This window comes from Platalea leucorodia (assembly GCF_965183815.1).
Source record: "Platalea leucorodia genome assembly, chromosome: 6".
NCBI classification, from domain to species: Eukaryota; Metazoa; Chordata; class Aves; order Pelecaniformes; family Threskiornithidae; genus Platalea; species Platalea leucorodia.
Genome location: NC_138828.1, coordinates 77,702,049 through 77,719,717, shown reverse-complemented (window position 1 = coordinate 77,719,717; position 17,669 = coordinate 77,702,049). Strand labels below are relative to the sequence as shown.

Below are 17,669 nucleotides of genomic sequence, written 5' to 3'. Positions count from 1 at the left end.
CCTGCTCTTATTTACTCATTTCCATTTCTTTTTCCCTTTGCAGAATACTTGAGGAGCGAGACCGCCTTTCTGGAAGAGTTGGTGTTTGGAAGTGGAGATACCATTGAACTTTCCTGTAACACCCAAGGCTCTTCTGTGTCTGTTTTCTGGTTTAAAGATGGTATTGGGATTGCACCTACCAACAGAACTCATATTGGACAAAAACTGTTGAAGATAATCAATGTGTCATATGATGACTCGGGGCTGTACAGTTGCAAGCCAAGACATTCCAACGAGGTCCTGGGAAACTTTACAGTCAGAGTTACAGGTACGTGCAGAAATACAGCTGTCTCAGTAATTTTTTTTTTTTTTTTTTTTTTTTTTTTTAATTTTTGCCCCTTCGCATGTTCCACACAGCTGGTGCTTTGCGGTGTTCGTCCGTACTTCGTAGGTCTCTACCTCCCTGGTAACTCCTGGCAGTGATTAGACTGACAAAACAAACCAGTGGAAGAATGCTTGCGTGTCCATACCAAATGTTAAAGCTTGATGTTAATACTGAGAGAGACTTAGAAACGGTGCTAGTCAGATTAAACCGCAAATCCCCCTTAACACTCAAATAGGTGCAATGCTACATGTGCCTTTGAAGTCTTTTGTGAGTGAGTGAACTGTGGCTCAAGGAGGTTAAGTGACTTTTTCCACTTTATGTGACAAATCAGTGGCAAAGTTGCATGTAAAAGCTGGAGGTTCCTGAAAACTGTTTCCCTCTTGTAGCTGATAAATCTCTTCCCTCCATCCCGGTTATCACAAATTACTAGTTTGTTTAGGAAGTAGCTTATCTGTCAACTGTGTATATCTCAAATATGTGCTTCATCAAAGTACTTATTGCAATTCATATATTGCAAACAAGTGCTGTGTTAGCAAAGCACATGCCGTCATTTGCTTGGCCATATTTTCCATGATTAGGACAGTAGGGCAGAACAGCTACAAGCTGTGCAAGCCTGGATCACTAAACAGAGAGCGCCAGAAAAATCTGTTGTTCCCAGACAGCTAACCGCTAACACTAAGATCATCTTCGTGATTTGAGGCTGCTGCATTGGTAGATGGATAGTCATCACTGAGAGCAGATAGAAAGCCTCCTGATCACACAGATTAAAAGCCTGAATTTTCAGAAGAATTAACCCCTTGTGGATCTAAGGTTTTGAAAACTTCCCTTTGCCCTTACGCTGTTGGAGGTTTTTTAAGCATCCCCAAACAGTAGGTCCTTGCCTCCAAAAGTTGAGTTCCTTCAAAAAGTAAGGGGCTCTGTCTGAAAACCAAACACAGAGATGTTTGTGATTGTAAGTCACATCCACTCCATAAAGGGCTTTCTCGTGCCAGAAATAGGATTTTGTGTGAGAAAGTCAAACCATCGTGAGAATAAAAGCTCGTTTCAGCAAGCCTTCACCAACATCTGCTTTTCATTGAACGTTACTGGAGATTGCTGTGAATGCTTCAAGGTCATATCAATTAAATGGTTAAAGAAGTATTTGGCCCTTGAAAGGCTTTCTTTAACTAGGTACGATTATTGGAACTATCCAAGGAACTGCAGGTTGTTAGAAACGTTACTCTCTCTGTTTTTTTTTAAGTGACATTAAAATGCTTTTGAGTTCAAGGGGCAGCAGGGAGGCAGAAGAGGGCAGCTGGTTACACGCTCAAATGAAATAGCTGCCAGCCCCAAAAGTTCGTAAAGTGAGAAATTGTTTTTAATAGTGGAAGGGCTGATAATCCTCTGCTTTTAAAAAGTTTAAGCCCCTGTGTTTTTCCTCTTCGCTAATAATAGCTAATAACAGCTTAAGAACAAGCGAGTAACCTGAACCTGCTTTCTGACAGCATTATGAGTCTTTGATTCTATTAGCCCACTGTCATTACCACCAAAGTGCTGGTAATGTGGGAGTCTCCGTTTTAGCTGTCAGCAGCGCTTGTTTTAAACTTTGAAGCCCTGCTTTATGTGGCAATAGTGGCGCCTCTCGTATGCTCAGATATTTCTTCATAATTAGTATTGATTGCTCAGCGTGGCACTGCAGAGATGAGATTGTTATCGGAGATTTGTGGTTTGTGTTCCCACTTCTTAAAGGTAATGCCAGCGATTAGCTCGGGTATCGGATCAGGTGTTTATGTGGATATCTAATGTTCGGGGCTGGAGTTGTTCTCTGCGTTAAACTGGTTTAAATCTGTACTAACAAACTGGAATTGCTCTGATCTGTATTCTTAAGTGAGCAAAACTAGGCTAGGTAAATTCAGAATAGCTGATACACACCTAAGTCCCATTTTGAGAGATGCTTCCAAATTCTAGGAGCATATCAGGATTTTCTTACATGGGGCCATGAGTTTTGAGTCTGCAACAAATGGGCTCTTCTGCAGCGACTCTGAGTGTACACAGGGAGGTGCTTGGTGCTGAAGGTAGAGCAAGGAGATGCTGGAGCTGGCATTGGCATTTCAGGGTTGAAAACCAGGTTGATTAATAGCAGGGTTTGATCTCTTTAAAATGCCTCCCTTCAGACATGGGGTTGAGTGTTTTGACAGTTTACAAAAAGAAATGTGCTGTCCTCTTAAAACCTGAGTACTTGAAGAGGATCACAAATAGAGGCTGCGTGCCCAAACTGATCTCCAGCCCTGTTGGCAGAAGCTCCATTTCTGCAACCATTTCATGCACAGAACAGCCTTTGGATTTAGTGGCCAAGCAGCACCCCTGTGACAAGCATGGACTGCAGGCTGGTACCAGCGAAAAGAGCTTTTAAAATACCCAAGACTAAGCTCTTTAAAAGAGGTGACTAAAAATATTAAGCCCCTTTCCGTTCATAATTAAAGGCCTTTTGAGAATAGCATCTAGCAGTTCTTGCTGTTGCCAATACTCATCAACTTCTGAAAAGGATTACTATTGTAGTAAATGATTAACAAATAGCTTACAAATTTTTAGTCACCTTTTGAAAAAGGTGATGTTTTAGTAACCTGAATAGGACAGCAGCTCTGAACGTGGGATATTTGGTCTTAAAAGCTAAGGTACATCTTTAATCTGAAACACAAGCGAGGTCAAAGACTCTTCCCTCAGTCTTGTGGAAATGTTTTTGAATTGGTTTAAAAATTGATTCTGCTCCTCTGGTCATGATTGATTCATTGGAAACCAGAAGGAAACTATAATCACGTGTTAATATATGGGTAACCAAATCTGAGAGTACAGGGCTGAGAACGTGCTGGTTTCTCTGCCGATGCTGGTGGGGATTTGGCTTGGTTTCTGCCTTCGCCAGGACTTGAGTAAACCTGCTGGTTCAGCCAAAACACCTAAGCATCCCCTTCATTTCAGCAAGCCCCGTGGCATTTCCCTGGTTCTGCTGCCAGCAGGACCTCAGCTGTGGATTTGCAGTTAGATATGTGTTCGAAGTCTTCCTTGAGACTTTGCCAGTGAGAAGGTGCAAACCACGATGTGCCACTGCAGTCTAAAGCAGTGTGTTACTTGCTCTTGTAGATGGTGAATATGTCTGGAAAGTCCTTCCAGATTCTGCAGAGAAGTAGTATTTGTTGTTATCTTTCCCCTACCTTTTTTTTCCTTGCTTTCTTTTTTTTTCTATTTTTTTTTCCTTTTTTTCCCCCCCCCCTCTTTTTTTTTTTTCCCCTATTTTTACCTCTACTGAGCTGGTCAGATGATGGCAGAAAACTCAAGCACATCTTGAAATGAAGGAGGTTCTGCCTGGCTTGGTCTAAAGTAGTGCTTTACATTTCTGGCCACATGTTGAACACTCATAAAGTTTCCTGTTTTCTAGTGTTTAAGGCCAAGTTCTTTTACCGCTGTCTCAGAATATAAAGGCTGCTGGGTTGTTAGCATTTTGCCTTTATTTAAAAAAGGAGTTCCTGGAGATTATATGAAGTCAGTGATGCTAAATCTTCCAGACACTGAATTGCGCTAAATCATGTAAACTAAATCAAACACTAAGCTGCTATTTTATAATGGGATTTACATTTACAGTAGTCGTTTGGTGGGGGGAAGAGGGATTGAGACTTCGTTGTGCACAGCTTGGAGAAGGTGAGGTGTTAGACCACATTAAGCAAAACGGTTCAGGATGTTTTGGAGAGATACAGATGGAAAATTCCCACCTGTTGACCTGTATTCAGTTACAGCCTCGAGGTGCCTCTGTAGGAAGAATATAACTGAAGGGAATTGGTTCACAGAGTAGCCATCAAAATGTCAATTGAGAGAGAGGTTTGATCGCAAGGGAAAGTGTTAAAAGCTTTGGTCTGAGTGGCTGAGCAAGGAGTTAATGAGGGGAGACATGGCAGGGGTGTATTGAGTTAAAAGAAAAATGCAGGGAAAGTGAATTAGAAATGCTGACCGGTCATTTTGAGACTTGGTGAAATAAGAAGTCTTCAGAGTGAATGCTAGAGGGGAAAAAAAAGCAGGGGAGAGCTTGCTCTGCAAAAAGAAACTTCCCCTTTTGGAATTGCTTTTGTATTTATGAGGAGAAGAGCACTTCACACAGGGAGAAGTATTTGGCATCGGACCCCAGTCTCTGTGGCAGAGCACTGGCAAACTCATGACACCTCTCTCCCAGTTCAGAAAGCTCCTGGCCACTTGTCCCTGCCCCAGCAGTGTGGGAGGGACAGGCTGGTGGAGCTGCAGGGAAGGGTGACCCATCACTTGGATGTCCTCCCTCACTGGAGCCCACCGTGGCACCAACAGCCTCATCCAACGCGGTGTCCCCACCTGCCATCCTCTTTCTGCTTCACTTTTTTCTCCTTCTCCTCCTAGATTCCCCTTCGTCAGGTGATGATGAAGATGATGATGATGAGTCAGAAGATACAGGTAATAAGTTTTTCTGGGATACAGAGGCCTTTTCTTTCAAAGAGGTGTGGCTCCCAAGCAGAGCAGCTCATCTGGGTGTTCGCCTGGTCGGGCAGCAGCTCTTTCTCTGTGTTGAAATCAGTGACCTTAGAATGGTACCATGATGATGTTTATCTAAAAATTTAGAAATAGCTGCCAGAGTGGTGTCACTGCTATAATATCCTACAGCAGCAGTAGCATAATTTTTTTGGGGGGGGGGGGGGCGGAACTTGATTCTGTGAATCTGACTTAATGAGCTAGAGTTATAAATCTCCTCGCATGTAAATCCAAACAAACCCACTTATCTTTTTTTTTTTTTTTTTACTACGCTGACATGACACCAGTTTTACACCATTGCAAACCTTGGCCTGCTTTATTTTTAGCTGTTTTGGTTCTGGTCCTTACCAGCATCTTGGCTGGAGTCAGAGCATAAAATTTACGCTAGCCAAGGGTCAAATTTACTAATGCCGTAAGCAGGAGCAACCCCTTTGGCTTTACTGGCTTTTTCTTTCGCTCATGTGGGGAAGGGAGCCCCAGGATGGAGCCTCTCGGTGCTTTTACTCTGAACCTCTTTCAATCCCAGTGCTTGTTTCTTTAAGTGCAATGGCATTAATCAGGATCATTACATGCTTCAGAGGCGTTAGTGTTGTGTTTTATTATGTTCTTTATATTTCTGCAAAGCGAGCTGCCTGTGTGTATGTGTTTTTAATAAATAAATGTCTTGCATTTGAACACCCAATCAGCTATGTACATTGGCAGAAGTTCAACATGACTGGAAAATTTCTCCTGCCCATAGCGTTGGACATGCAGGACTCTTTAAAATAGGTCTCCTACTGTAATAAATTCATACTGCTGTGTCGTGCAGTATGTGGACAGTAATGGTGAGTTACGGTGCCGGGTGACCCATCGGCAGCAGTTAGTGGTTTTTGATAGCTTCTAATTAAGGGCCAGATCCTGCAAGGTGACAAGCACCTTTGCAGAGGTGCTCAGAGCTCCTGATGCCTGCTGAAGCATGGCAGAGGCATAGGGAGGGTCAGGTTTGGTCAGGATTTTTTCCTGCTGCAGAGCAGCTTCTGATGAGCACAATTAATCGTTCTGTACTTTTTTTTTATGTGGTTTGTAGTAAACTCCATCTCTTAGCAACAGATATCACAAAACATCAGCTGGTTTATGGTACAGAAAGACACGTTTTTCTTCACTGAAAAGGAAAACACACATTTCACCGCTTGTATTTATAGCCTGCATTCTGGGTCTTCTTGACTTCAAGGCTGTCTCTTTTTTTAGACCCGAAGGTAATGACTGGCCTTGCTTAAAGGTCTCGTTATAAAAAGTTGGATTCTTTTCTGCTTTAAAAACAGTTGATTAGCTTAACGTGCCAGCATGGTGAAACCTCATGGTGCGTCATGAGGTAGATGTGCTTTGTGTTGCCTTGTTTGACGTCAGACCCTCCACTTAACCTTCATAGATCTTCTCTTGAGTCTGGGGAGCCATGTTGTTAACCCTGGCACCACCGCCACTGGGACATCCCACTGGGCACAGGGGCTGCAGGACCATCCTGGGCAGGTGGACACGTGGGTGTAGCCAGTGCCATGTCCCATGGACAGCCCAAAGACCTGTGTCCTCCATTTCTTGTGGCAAAAAGATACCCTACTAATGAGGTGTATGAGCCCCTGCTTGGCCATCAGACATAGCCATGGTCAGTAGTTAGAGGAGTGAAGGCAATAAACACACTTTTCATGCAAAAGAAAAATATAACCCATAGTTATTCATATTCAGGGGGAGGTAATCCATCCAGGACCGGCTCATTGAGTGTTGCCATGTTGCACATCACTGAATAAAAAACCTTGTCTCCTGGCCTCTTGCAATGATAAGTTAATTTTCTGGCTTACTTGTGTTGTTCAAGAGAGTTTCTTATCCTCCCGTTTACAGAGAAGAGCTTGGAGAGCTGATTCTAATAGCGTCATGAGTTTGAAGCCAATCTTGTTAATTTTGAGGTTTTGACCCAAAATTATTGAACGACAGGAGCTGGAAATACCAAAGCAAGAGAACAAGAGAAAATCTGTCCTAAAAGAAATGAATATTTGGTGCAAAAACCCTTGGAAGAGCACAGAGACAGGCCCTCCACATGGAGTGTCCTGCTCTGCTCACCCCCCTTTAAGCACCCTCTCCAAAGGACAGTATGGAAACGGGGCATCCCTTTGGGATGGGCGGCAGGAAAGAAGAAAGGGGAACTTCAGCAGCTTCAAATCATCGGCCTGTTTGTTGCAGCCTTGTCACAAACCGTGGTCCGCCTTTACAAGAAGAGGCTTTCCAATACCTCTGTTCTCTACAGCTGTTTTTCCTGGCCCTGAAACAAAAACAAAACTCCCTTTTCACACACTGCTCTTCTGCCCCAGTGCTCCCTACCCCTCTGTATCTGTTTGTTTGGAGCCCCCGCTGCGTAGCCCCAGCACCTTCAAAGAGCCCCTATAATCTCCAATTAAATCTGGCTGTGTACTCAGAGGCGTCAGCTGGGGAAATTACACAATTAGGGTTGATTCTGTCTGCCGCAGAATTTTGTGGCAGCTCCTAATTGCTAAATGAGCGCTCGGCTGTATTAATTATTCCAAGTATCGCTCTCGTTTTTTTTTAATTGGTCATTCCAGTCGGATGGGTGGCCGGTGTCTTTGACGAACAAAACGGACTGTCGGGCTTAGTGTTTGATGATGGGAAAGGGCTGATGATAATGTTTGTGGGTCCCTTTTTTTCCACACCTGCCTATGCAGAATCATTGCTTGTAATTAATTTAGAGAGAGTGGTTCTAGAAATTTTTCCTGTCTTTCATCCTTCCTCCTTCCTCGCTCCTGAAGCTCTCTGGAGCTTTGCAAGCTTTCCTTGAAAAGAAGAGTTAGCAACATTTTCACCCCCTTAAAAAGGAGTAATGAAAGGACTCTGGGGGCACAGCAAACCGAAAGCAGTGATGTTTTGTTTGCTGCTCCTGTGAGTGAGAACAAAGGCACCATTTTCAATGTGTAGACACTTTCTTCCAGTTCCAGTTCGAGTTGAGAGCGACGCTCTGGTTGTCTGAATCTTGGCACATTAATCCAGGGGTGCCCAGCCCTGGCTAGCCCCAAATCGCATGGAAGAGCACCCAAACGGAGGGGAGGCCCTCAGAGACGAAGCCGTGTCTAATTGCAGGAGGGAGGAGCGGATCCTGCCTTTGCTCCATATGGAGAATATCCCCAGCTGGAAACTTTCCTGGGCCCCATCTTGCTCCTCTCTGATGTCCAATGGCAAAATCCCCCTTGGCTTCAGTGGCAAGATTTGCAGCCAGTGGGTTGATGCGTCTCCTGTGAGATTCAGACTCGTCTTTTGAGTGAGAAAATGTGGTGAAACATCACCCTGCAGTACACACAGCTGGTGTGGAAGGGGGAAAACACCCCAAAAGCACAGTGAAAGGAGGAGCCCAGTCCTGGCAGGGCGGCCGTGCAATCCAGTTACACCCCTGTTCCCCAGGTGAGTGTCACTGATGCCATAAAATGGGGTTTATTGTAGGCAAATACATTAATCAAACAACAAACAGCAGGTTATTCGGCTGCCCTTCTTAGCTGTGGCAAAGGGGGACTTTTCCACCCATGCCTGGCCTTTTCCTGAACTCTCCCCCGTAGTCCCGTTACCCTCCTGTAAAGTCCCCAGGAAATCAGGGTGCATTGCCAAAAGGAAGCATTCGGCCAGAAAATAGCCTGTGCTTCGGAAACCAAGGACCAGATGTCTCCCAACATGGTTTCTGCAGCTCCCTCCTCTTCAGCCTTCCCAACACCACCCCAACTGTCCTCCTCCAGATTCACCCCCCTGCTGCTGCCTGGGCTTTTGCCCAGCCTTTGCTTGGTCTCTGCCATTCACAATGCATGTCATAGCAGCATCTTCCTTTACCATCAAGACCTGCTCTTCCTTTAGGAGTTGCACCCACTCTTCTAACATTTCTTGGAATATTCTCCCCTTTTTTGTGCAATTCTTTACCGTTTTTCTAAGCTTAGATATTGGAAGGTAGATGGTTACAGTGTCCTGCTTTAGCCCACGTTATCGTGTAGCATTTGAGGCCTCTCCTGGATGTGCTGCTTGTTCACAGCAAAGTTTGCTGTAGCCAGAATTTTGCAGGAGCACGGGAATTGCAGGGATTCCTCCTTTTGCTTTTGTTTGTGCCAGCCGTACTCCTGCTCCGGTGCCACCCTGGCAAGAAAAGGGCCTTAAGCAGTTTTGTTGTTTAAAGAATGAAGTGTACGCGGCATGGGTGAGCACCAGATCCCTCTGATACATGGAGCTGACTCTGATAAGCATCACGGCACGTTGTGCAAGGCAGTCTGAGGGCAGATGCAAGCCCTCAGTACTGGATTTCAAGCCTGGGACAGAATTACTGAGGCACCTGCGTCCAGCCGGCCGGCTGCAGAGGTGTGAAAGCAGATGAGACATGAGAGCAATGGGCCCAGCAGGGCCATCTCCAGCAAATGGAGGGCCTTCTGGATTTAGCTCCTGACATCCAGTTCCTCATGGCCAGGTGGGCTTCGCAAGGAGCCATGGGGAGAGGGGACCATGTGTTAGCAGGTGCTGAAAATCAGTGGGTGCATGGATTGCCTTGGCTGAGCTATATGACCTTGCCTGCAAAATCCTTGGAGCTGAAATGCAGCAAGGAGCCTGCGTGGGGGACACTGGGGACTTAGACCAAGGTGGGGTCATCACTGACTTACTGGGAATTGCAATGGGATGGGTCTCATGGAGCCAAACACGTCGGGGCTAAGTACATCAGGGAGTGCTGGAGAAAGGGAGAAGGTCTGGTGCATCTCAGAGGGATGCAACAAGAGGGAAAACTTTGTACACCCTTGTCATTAAGGGGAAGGGGATTGCAGAGGCTTCAGAGTAGCACCGAGGTGGGGCTGTGGTGCTGGGTGGTGTTTCTGAGCATCATCACCGCTGCGGGAGAGGCCAGCAGCGATGCTTTCCCAACAGCTTCGGTAGCCATCACGTTCTCCAAGGCAGTTCTTGAAGGACCAGCACCTTCAGTTTGTCTTGGCCAGAAGCACACAGGTCTCTGCAACCAGTGGGTTTGGGTACTCTGTGTCTGTGGGTGCTTCCTTCCCATCTGGAGGAGATGCCAGTTACGCTCCTTGGCCTCCTCTTTGCTATTTTGCAGCCCAAACACTGTCTGCCCCCATCTCCCTTGGGCCTCGGTGTGGAGCAAGGAGCTAGGGGGCTGGATGTGGCCCCAGCATAGCAGGGGAAACACCCCCGGTGCCAGCTCTGCAGTGTTTCCTTAAGCAGAAATGAAAGCTTGGGAGGCTTTTTTTAAAAACTTTCTCTTTCTTTCTTCCCAGTATAATGAGTTTGCTGCTGCTGCTGCCTTAATTTGGAGTTAATATGTAATGTTTGTAACACAGCCAAGAAACATCGCTGTACTTGAGGCAGATTATAAGAAGTATCTCATGCTAACACTGGTGTTTTAAAACTTATCTGTGTTCGAAGGTAACATGAATCTTTAAAACTAAAATCACTTGTACTTAAAGAACGTAAACATGATAAACCAGTTTGGCACTGGCTTTTTTTTTCTTCCCTTCCCTTAAGGAGGCTACACTACATTTGTGCTTACCGAGAAGCAAAATTTTCCAGTGCACTCAGCTAACACTTTTTCTCTGCTCCCTTGCTGGCCCGTCAACATTTTTTTACAGTTCCAACATCTTTCTGCTGTTCATGCTTCTTGGCTACTATTGTCCCGACGGTACATCTGTATCTTTTTACACGCTGAGGCCAGATTCTCATCCTGATCTGGGATAACTCTCCCTGTTGATTTAAAAGCAGCTACTCTAGATTTATACTGGCATTACTGAGACAAGAACCTGGTCATGAACCTTTCATCACAAACCTAAAATGCAAACACCCTGTCTACGTCTATGAGAGTCATTTAGCTGGAAAGCATTTCTGTGTCATTTATCTTAACTGCAGCAGGTAGCAATTTAACTGTCACTCCGCACATGCCAAAGCCTCTTCAAACGCATCTGCTCACCAGCTGATATCCTCCGCAGCAGAAATGGGCCTGTTCAACTTGGTCTTTCCTCTCTCAGGTGTCCCCTTCTGGACCCGGCCAGATAAGATGGAGAAGAAGCTGCTGGCAGTTCCCGCCGCCAACACCGTTCGCTTCCGATGTCCGGCGGGTGGAAACCCCACTCCGTCCATCTACTGGCTGAAAAACGGCAAGGAGTTCAAGGGAGAGCATAGGATTGGGGGCATCAAGGTAAGGCCTTGGGTTGGATCTCTGTTTTTATCAGGAGTTTTCTACTGACTGTAGAAAATTGTATTTCACAGAGATTAACACTGGTACATGTAAGAGCACAGTCTCAGCCGTGTGGAAATGAGGGTGTCTCTGGCAGCCCTAGCAATTGCTCAACACCAAAGTGTTGAAAAGGGCTGCTGTCCCTTGGGATTGAGGGCTAATTCCCTCTGAGTTTGTCTATAGTGGTCATTCAGGGACTAGGTAAAAATGAGGCTGGGTTTATGGTTGCATTGTGGACAGTGACGAGAAAGCAGGAGCAGAAACTTCTGTTCTAATTTCTGGAGATCAGCCCAGTGCATTGAGACATGTTAGACCGAGCCGCAGCTACGCACAGCTTTCAAGGAAAACCGACTCTGCATCCTTTGAAGGTGTAGGAAGGACCTCACCAAAGAGCTGGACCATCATGCTGGTGGACATTAACATTCTTGTGGTATAAATCACTGACCCTTGGTCAAGTGTTGGATTCCCTTGTATCCAGAGTAATAGCATCTGCTCTTTAGCTGCTTTCTTCTCCCTCCTTCCTTTCTACCATGAGGTGTTCTGGAAAATGCTCTGGCTTGTGTTTATAGATAGAGCCAAGGGACACAGAAACCCAGTGCACTCTGATTTAATTAGCCAGAAGTTTCTGTGCTACCGTATATGACGAATTATGGCAGGATTTTAACAGGAAAATCAGCTCTTCTCTGATTTTGTTCTTATTGCTTTGTCCCCTTGAGGTCACAGTCAAACTACTTTCTGGTTTTATTTGGGGAGAATAGAACTGGTAGCAGCTGATTATAATAAAATCAGTGTAGCAGGCAGGACTCCTGAGCAGCGATTTTTGCCTGCACTCTGTCAGCCCTAGCATATCCCTGGGCTGCTGCTAAGAGGTGATTTTTAGGAAGGCACCTTCATCAGTCCTCTGAACAGCTGTGTGCTGATGGTACTACATCTGTAGCATTTTGAAAGGGCGGCTAGGCATGCAAAGCGTGCTGGGCTCCAGAAACCAGAAAAAGGATTGAAAAAAGTTCCCTCCACACAGTTTTGGGCTGTTTCTTTCCTGTTAGCTCAGACCCGTTCCTGAAAGAGCCTTTTGTGATTGCTCCAGTGAAGCCTTTGAAGCTCTCTCCGCAGCCCTGTCCATGCTCCAGCCTGGACGAGGCTGGGGACACGCTCAGGTTTGGATCTTCTGAAAAGTTAAGAAGGGAAAAGAAGTGGGGAACCAACTCCTGTGGGTAAACAGCCTTTTGGCAGATAACATTCAGAAAGCACAAGCATCTTTTACTAACTGCAGGCTGTGAGGATCATCATGAAGTGTTTTCAGGCTTGTGTGCGCCGTTGGAGCAGCTTTTTACAAAACTATGTGACGTCAGCTGCACTAAATTATGCTTGCAGAATAAAATCTAAAGCTGAAAGCAATTCCCTTACCTACTTCCCAGTGGTTTTAATCTATGCTTGAGTTTAAATTGACACGTTTCATCCTCTGCGACATGGTAGCGAGTCTTTGGCATCGCTGTGCTTTGTTTCTCTAGGGGCACCTTCCAGCAACAAGCTGATGCTTAAAGAGCTATTGAAGGCAATGTCAGGCCAATTACAGCAAGATTGGTTTAAGCTCTCTATCTGCCTAGGTGTAGTTCTTTGTCCCTTTCTTGATATAAAGACATCTTTCTCTCTCTGTAATTTTCCTTCCCTTATTTGCTTGCGTTTGCTCTTGAGCCATGGTTAGATATAAGTAGTCTAATGTAAATCTCATCCAATATAAATATACTGATAGATATCAGCTGAGATTTGAACCAGAAAAAGAGATTGAAAACCTTCTCAGTATCTCATGTATTTAAGATTTAAATTCCCTGTTACAACTTAGCTTCATAACAGGATTAGGCAGATTGAAAAGAATGGGCAAGATTCAGATCTGGCAGAGTTTGGTTGGCTTACTTCATCTCAAGATCTGGTCTTAACCCAGAAATCCTTAAGCTTGGAATGTTCTCACTTGTTTTCAGCATGTGGAAGAGTTGAAACGTTGATTGTGAAAGGTCTGTGGTCAGCAGATGAAAGCTGACCACTCTTCCACTTCTGCCTCTTGCGAATGGCATTTAGATCCCGTGTGATCGCCTGGTGTTAAGCCTGCAAGAGAGAAGGGCGAGTGTTGAAAACATGAAGTCCAGGTTAACGTAGTTTTGTTACAGTTCATCCTTAACTGGTAAAGAAAGGAAATTCATATGACTTATCATATGAAATTTCCCAAAGAGCATTAATGGTTAAATCCTTGTTGGAATCTCTAATATCGTAAGCCTGTGTGTGTTAAATGACCCTAGAAGGGAAGATGGAGGGGGAGGGGAGATAGAGGATTATCCCTTCCCCAGACCATTGCACTGACTTGCATACCAGTCTGGCAAACACGGACTGAGGTTCCAAGTGTGTCTGCAAATGTTTGTTTCACAGGGAGCCAAGAATGCCAACACCAAATAAACCAGAGGAATTTCCAGTATCTCACCGACTTGATTAATGCCTGCACTAAGTCACTTCATATTTCTAGTGTTTTATCGGGTACGGCGACTATCGTCACTTGGGATCATCCCTTTTTATTATCCCTTAAATCTAGACACCAGTCTCCACCTAAAAAAAATATCTTGTTGCTTCTACAAGAGTTTCCAAACAAGTTCTGGCCCATGAGTCTGTGCCCCTCAGGTTCTCTCTGTTCAGAGTCCAAAGTCCCCATCACAAACCTGACAAAGAGAAGTTCTTTGAGAGTGTCATAAAACTGTCTTTGAAAGTATATTCTAAGCAAAATACCTAATTTGGGCCTGATTTTATAATACAGGTCAGACTAGGGAGTCATCCATGTATCTGGAGTCCCGTTTCCTTGGAGTAGCTCCTAGGGGTTCCAGAGGCAAATGCTTTGCAATGCTGATAAGTGGATTAAATTAAGTCTTTAGACACAACTATGAGACAAGCCAGTACGGAAATGAGCCACTGAGCAGCCACAAATTTGCATTGAAACTTCCTTGACAGTCTGGTACGTTTAGCTGTGAACTCAGGGTCCAGGCTCTCTGTTCCCAGAGCATCTCTTACCCTCTAATTGCCGCACTGCGACAGAGATGCACTGAGTGGGGTGTTGCTTTACAAAAGGTGTAAACTTGGTTCTGCGCTGAGCTCCATCTGTGCTGTCCTGGGTGGGCAGAGGGTGCAGCCAGACCTGACCAGACATCTGCAACAACCCAGATTTCTGTACAGACTGTTCAGCCACAGCCTCCTCTTACCTAAAATGAAAGGAAATTCTGTATTCAGCGGTCTCTGAAAAGTGGGGTGCTCAGCAGTGCTGTTCCCGGGGACGCAGAGATCTACAAAGCAAGGGGCTTTATTAAAATGGCTTTTGCTTGCTTATCTTGCAATGAAGCTGGCCAATCCTATGACTTTAAACCTCTTTGCAGAATTCTGACTTTAATTGCAGCTTGGCCCTTTAAAGGAAAGCATGTGGATGCAATTTATGTGTAGCAGAAGAGGTTAAATGACTTAGTATTTGAGTTCACCTGCTGCAGCAAGAAACCTCCAGGAGCAGTTATGCCCTTGTTTTTTCCATCAGCCCTTGACATTCTGTAGCGCAGCGTTATTGTAATCTCTTGCTTCTGTGTCCTTGGAGTCACCTTCAAAATGTTTAATAAAGTTAAATGTTCTGCTCTGGGCGGCAGAAGGCATCAAATTAATATCCAGAGATTTGGAGAGCTTTCATATGCTATGCATCCTGAAGTCATTTGTTAGTGTTAGTTGCTTCTGTATTAATTCAAGATTTACTTTCCATATCCGTTATTTCCTTTATACTCATTAGAAACAAACGTTCTAGCTGGGAGCACAGGGCAGCAGGTCAGGGTGGAGACATGGGCTGTGCTTTCCCTTCTGCTACTGAGCAAACCAACAACTGTGGATATGAGCCACATCCAGAAAACCAACTAGTATAAAACTTGGTGCCAAAAGAGAATGGTTGACCAGGCATTCTAGGGACCAGACTTGAGGCTGGGCATGTTTTCTCCTGTTTTTTACAGAGAATTTAGGGGACTAACTTAGTTGTAGACACCCATTTCTGTTCAGACAGATGCCATGCCCTGTTACCTCCATAGCACACATCTTTAAAATACGTTACAGATGGGGGAAGAAGTGTGACTTGTATTGTTTCTAGTCATCTCATGGGTTATATGTAGCCGTTATTAAAGGCCTGCAGACAAGAGTATGGTATTTCGAGCTGACAGAGTCTCTGGACCAGAGTGGTCTGGCAGAGGGGACCAGTGGATCAGAGTTATCTTAGCTGATGCCTTCTGAAGTCGTTATTCTAATGAGAGGTGCCACATTCAGCTGGTTTCATTATTGTTTTTATTGTGGAAGCATCTACAAGTCCCTGTTGCAATCTCAGCATTACATTGTGTTGCACTGTTCATGCATTGGCCTTAATTCCCTTTCACATTAAGCCTTTAATGACCCTTGAAATGGGTCCTTGTGATGTTCAGGCCTGCTCTGGGGTCTGTTCATGCTGGCCGAGTGTGTAGAAGTTCACTGATCGTTCACTGGTTTGAATGGTCTGGTGATGATGGCACTTGACCACAGGCTTGATGGTTTGATTTCTTCTTCTAGTTGCGACACCAGCAGTGGAGCTTGGTGATGGAGAGTGTTGTGCCGTCAGACCGAGGAAATTACACCTGTGTTGTGGAGAACAAATACGGCAATATTAGGCACACGTACCAGCTTGATGTATTAGGTGAGATTTCACTGTTTTCCCTGAACAGCTGATGCTGTGGTGATGTTGAACAGGCGCGTGATGGGATATGGGAAGCAGGAGCTTGGTTTCTTTCCCTAAGGGTTGGATCATGCATCTTCTGAAGCCAACAACAAGCTTCCTTTTGGCCCACAATTCAGCCTCAGATCTGTGATCAATAAATGACTTAGCTGGTCTACAGAGGGGCCAGAAGGAATGGTAGGACTGACATGCCTCCTGCATTCCCAGGTAGTTCTTCCCTGTTTGGCTTGAGAGGCACTGGGTAAAGCAGTGGCCAGAACACCTAGGGGGGAAAATCCCAGTCTGCACTCTTTCTGCTGAAAGGCCAGGAGATGAAGGGTTCAGAGGAGAATCCACGCTGGAGGAAGGACGGGTAAATTAGGATTGCCCTCTCTTTTCTTTTTTTCAGAAAGGTCACCCCACCGACCAATCCTACAAGCAGGGCTCCCTGCCAACCAGACTGTGGTGGTAGGGAGCAATGTGGAGTTTCACTGCAAGGTCTACAGCGATGCCCAGCCTCACATCCAGTGGCTGAAACACGTGGAAGTCAACGGCAGCAAATATGGACCTGATGGGACGCCCTATGTCACAGTGCTCAAGGTTGGTACACGCTCCCTCTTCTCACCCTCAGGACAGTCCTTCCTCTGCCTTGGTCTCCATGTTACAGAGACGGCAGTTACCTTGTGGGGATGCTCCTCAAAGAAACCCACTGCCATACTCATGGCAAGAGAGATCAGCATTGAGTAAAGGTGCTTGCCATCAATGGAAGCCATGAATTTTATTTACATGTTTATAAATAAGCCCTAGACTAGCAGTGCAACGCGAACCAGAAACTCCCAACAGAATATGTTCAATGCCACAGTTTCTAGAAGGGTAATCAATACTTAAATCAGGTTTTGGGGAGCTTGAGGTCTCATTTTCTGTAATTGTTTTGTGTCTATAAGAAAAAAGTCATGAGAATAAGCCAAGGAGAGCTGTTGGGATTGTTCTTTCCTTTAAGCCCATGCAATGGAATACTCTGCTTTTTGGAGGGGGTACAGCAAAAATGTCTTAAAGTCAATGTTCAGACTCTTCTGTTTGCCAGAGATAACACAACTACTGTAGTGGCACAGATAAGCAAAGTAGTTGTACGAGCTGAGGCAACTCTGAGAAATGCAGCATAATAAAAGAGAAGCTGTCAGATTGCATTTGACCTAAAATTGTAAAAATAACCTTTTTTTACAGCTTCAATTGAGGTCTTTTGGGGCCTTATTAAAATAAAAGGCTCCCAACCAAAACACATGCTTTCCTTTTCCAAGTAAACACACTGCAGCGTGCACATACTAAATAATGCTGAACTACCAGCACCTGAGAGCCAAGATAGTCTTGTTCCAGCCACTAACGTTTGTGAGCATTGCTATTATCCATGCTCAGGAAAGCGTTTTTTTTATTGAGCAAAAACTCACTTACTAAGACTCAGTAAAATGCTTTCTTGAAAGGGAACTTTCAGATTACAGCCAAAACAAAGCCAGAGGGTCTGGTTTCCCCTCAACTTATGCAACTATAAAAAGTAGAGAATAGAGAGTGAAAAGCACATTGGGCTTTTAAAATACTTTTTTTTTTTTTTCCTTCTAATAATTAAAGGCATCCTGTGTTGATATTTATTAAAATACATAGGGCCAAATGCAGTTTTTCTGGCTCTGCAGTTACAGCTGAAAGCAGATTTTGACCCTGCAGTTTCAAGCTGAGGTTGTCCTGTGCATGGGCATTCCCCGTGCACATCCTGCTGCACACGCCCTTCTCTTTGTATGAAG

General features: G+C 44.9%; 1 protein-coding gene across 1 annotated transcript in view; it reads left to right on the top strand.

Moving 5' to 3' along the window:
- The window catches only part of FGFR3 (fibroblast growth factor receptor 3), a gene marked incomplete at both ends in the record, with an annotated part of 55,052 nt that overhangs the window by 21,981 nt on the left and 15,402 nt on the right, over positions 1-17,669 (top strand). Inside the window, 5 exons of the mRNA XM_082316367.1 lie at positions 44-307; positions 4,760-4,813; positions 10,924-11,093; positions 15,735-15,858; positions 16,286-16,476. Coding sequence (XP_082172493.1) covers positions 44-307; positions 4,760-4,813; positions 10,924-11,093; positions 15,735-15,858; positions 16,286-16,476 — 803 coding nt within the window. The remainder of the gene's footprint in view (positions 1-43; positions 308-4,759; positions 4,814-10,923; positions 11,094-15,734; positions 15,859-16,285; positions 16,477-17,669) is intronic.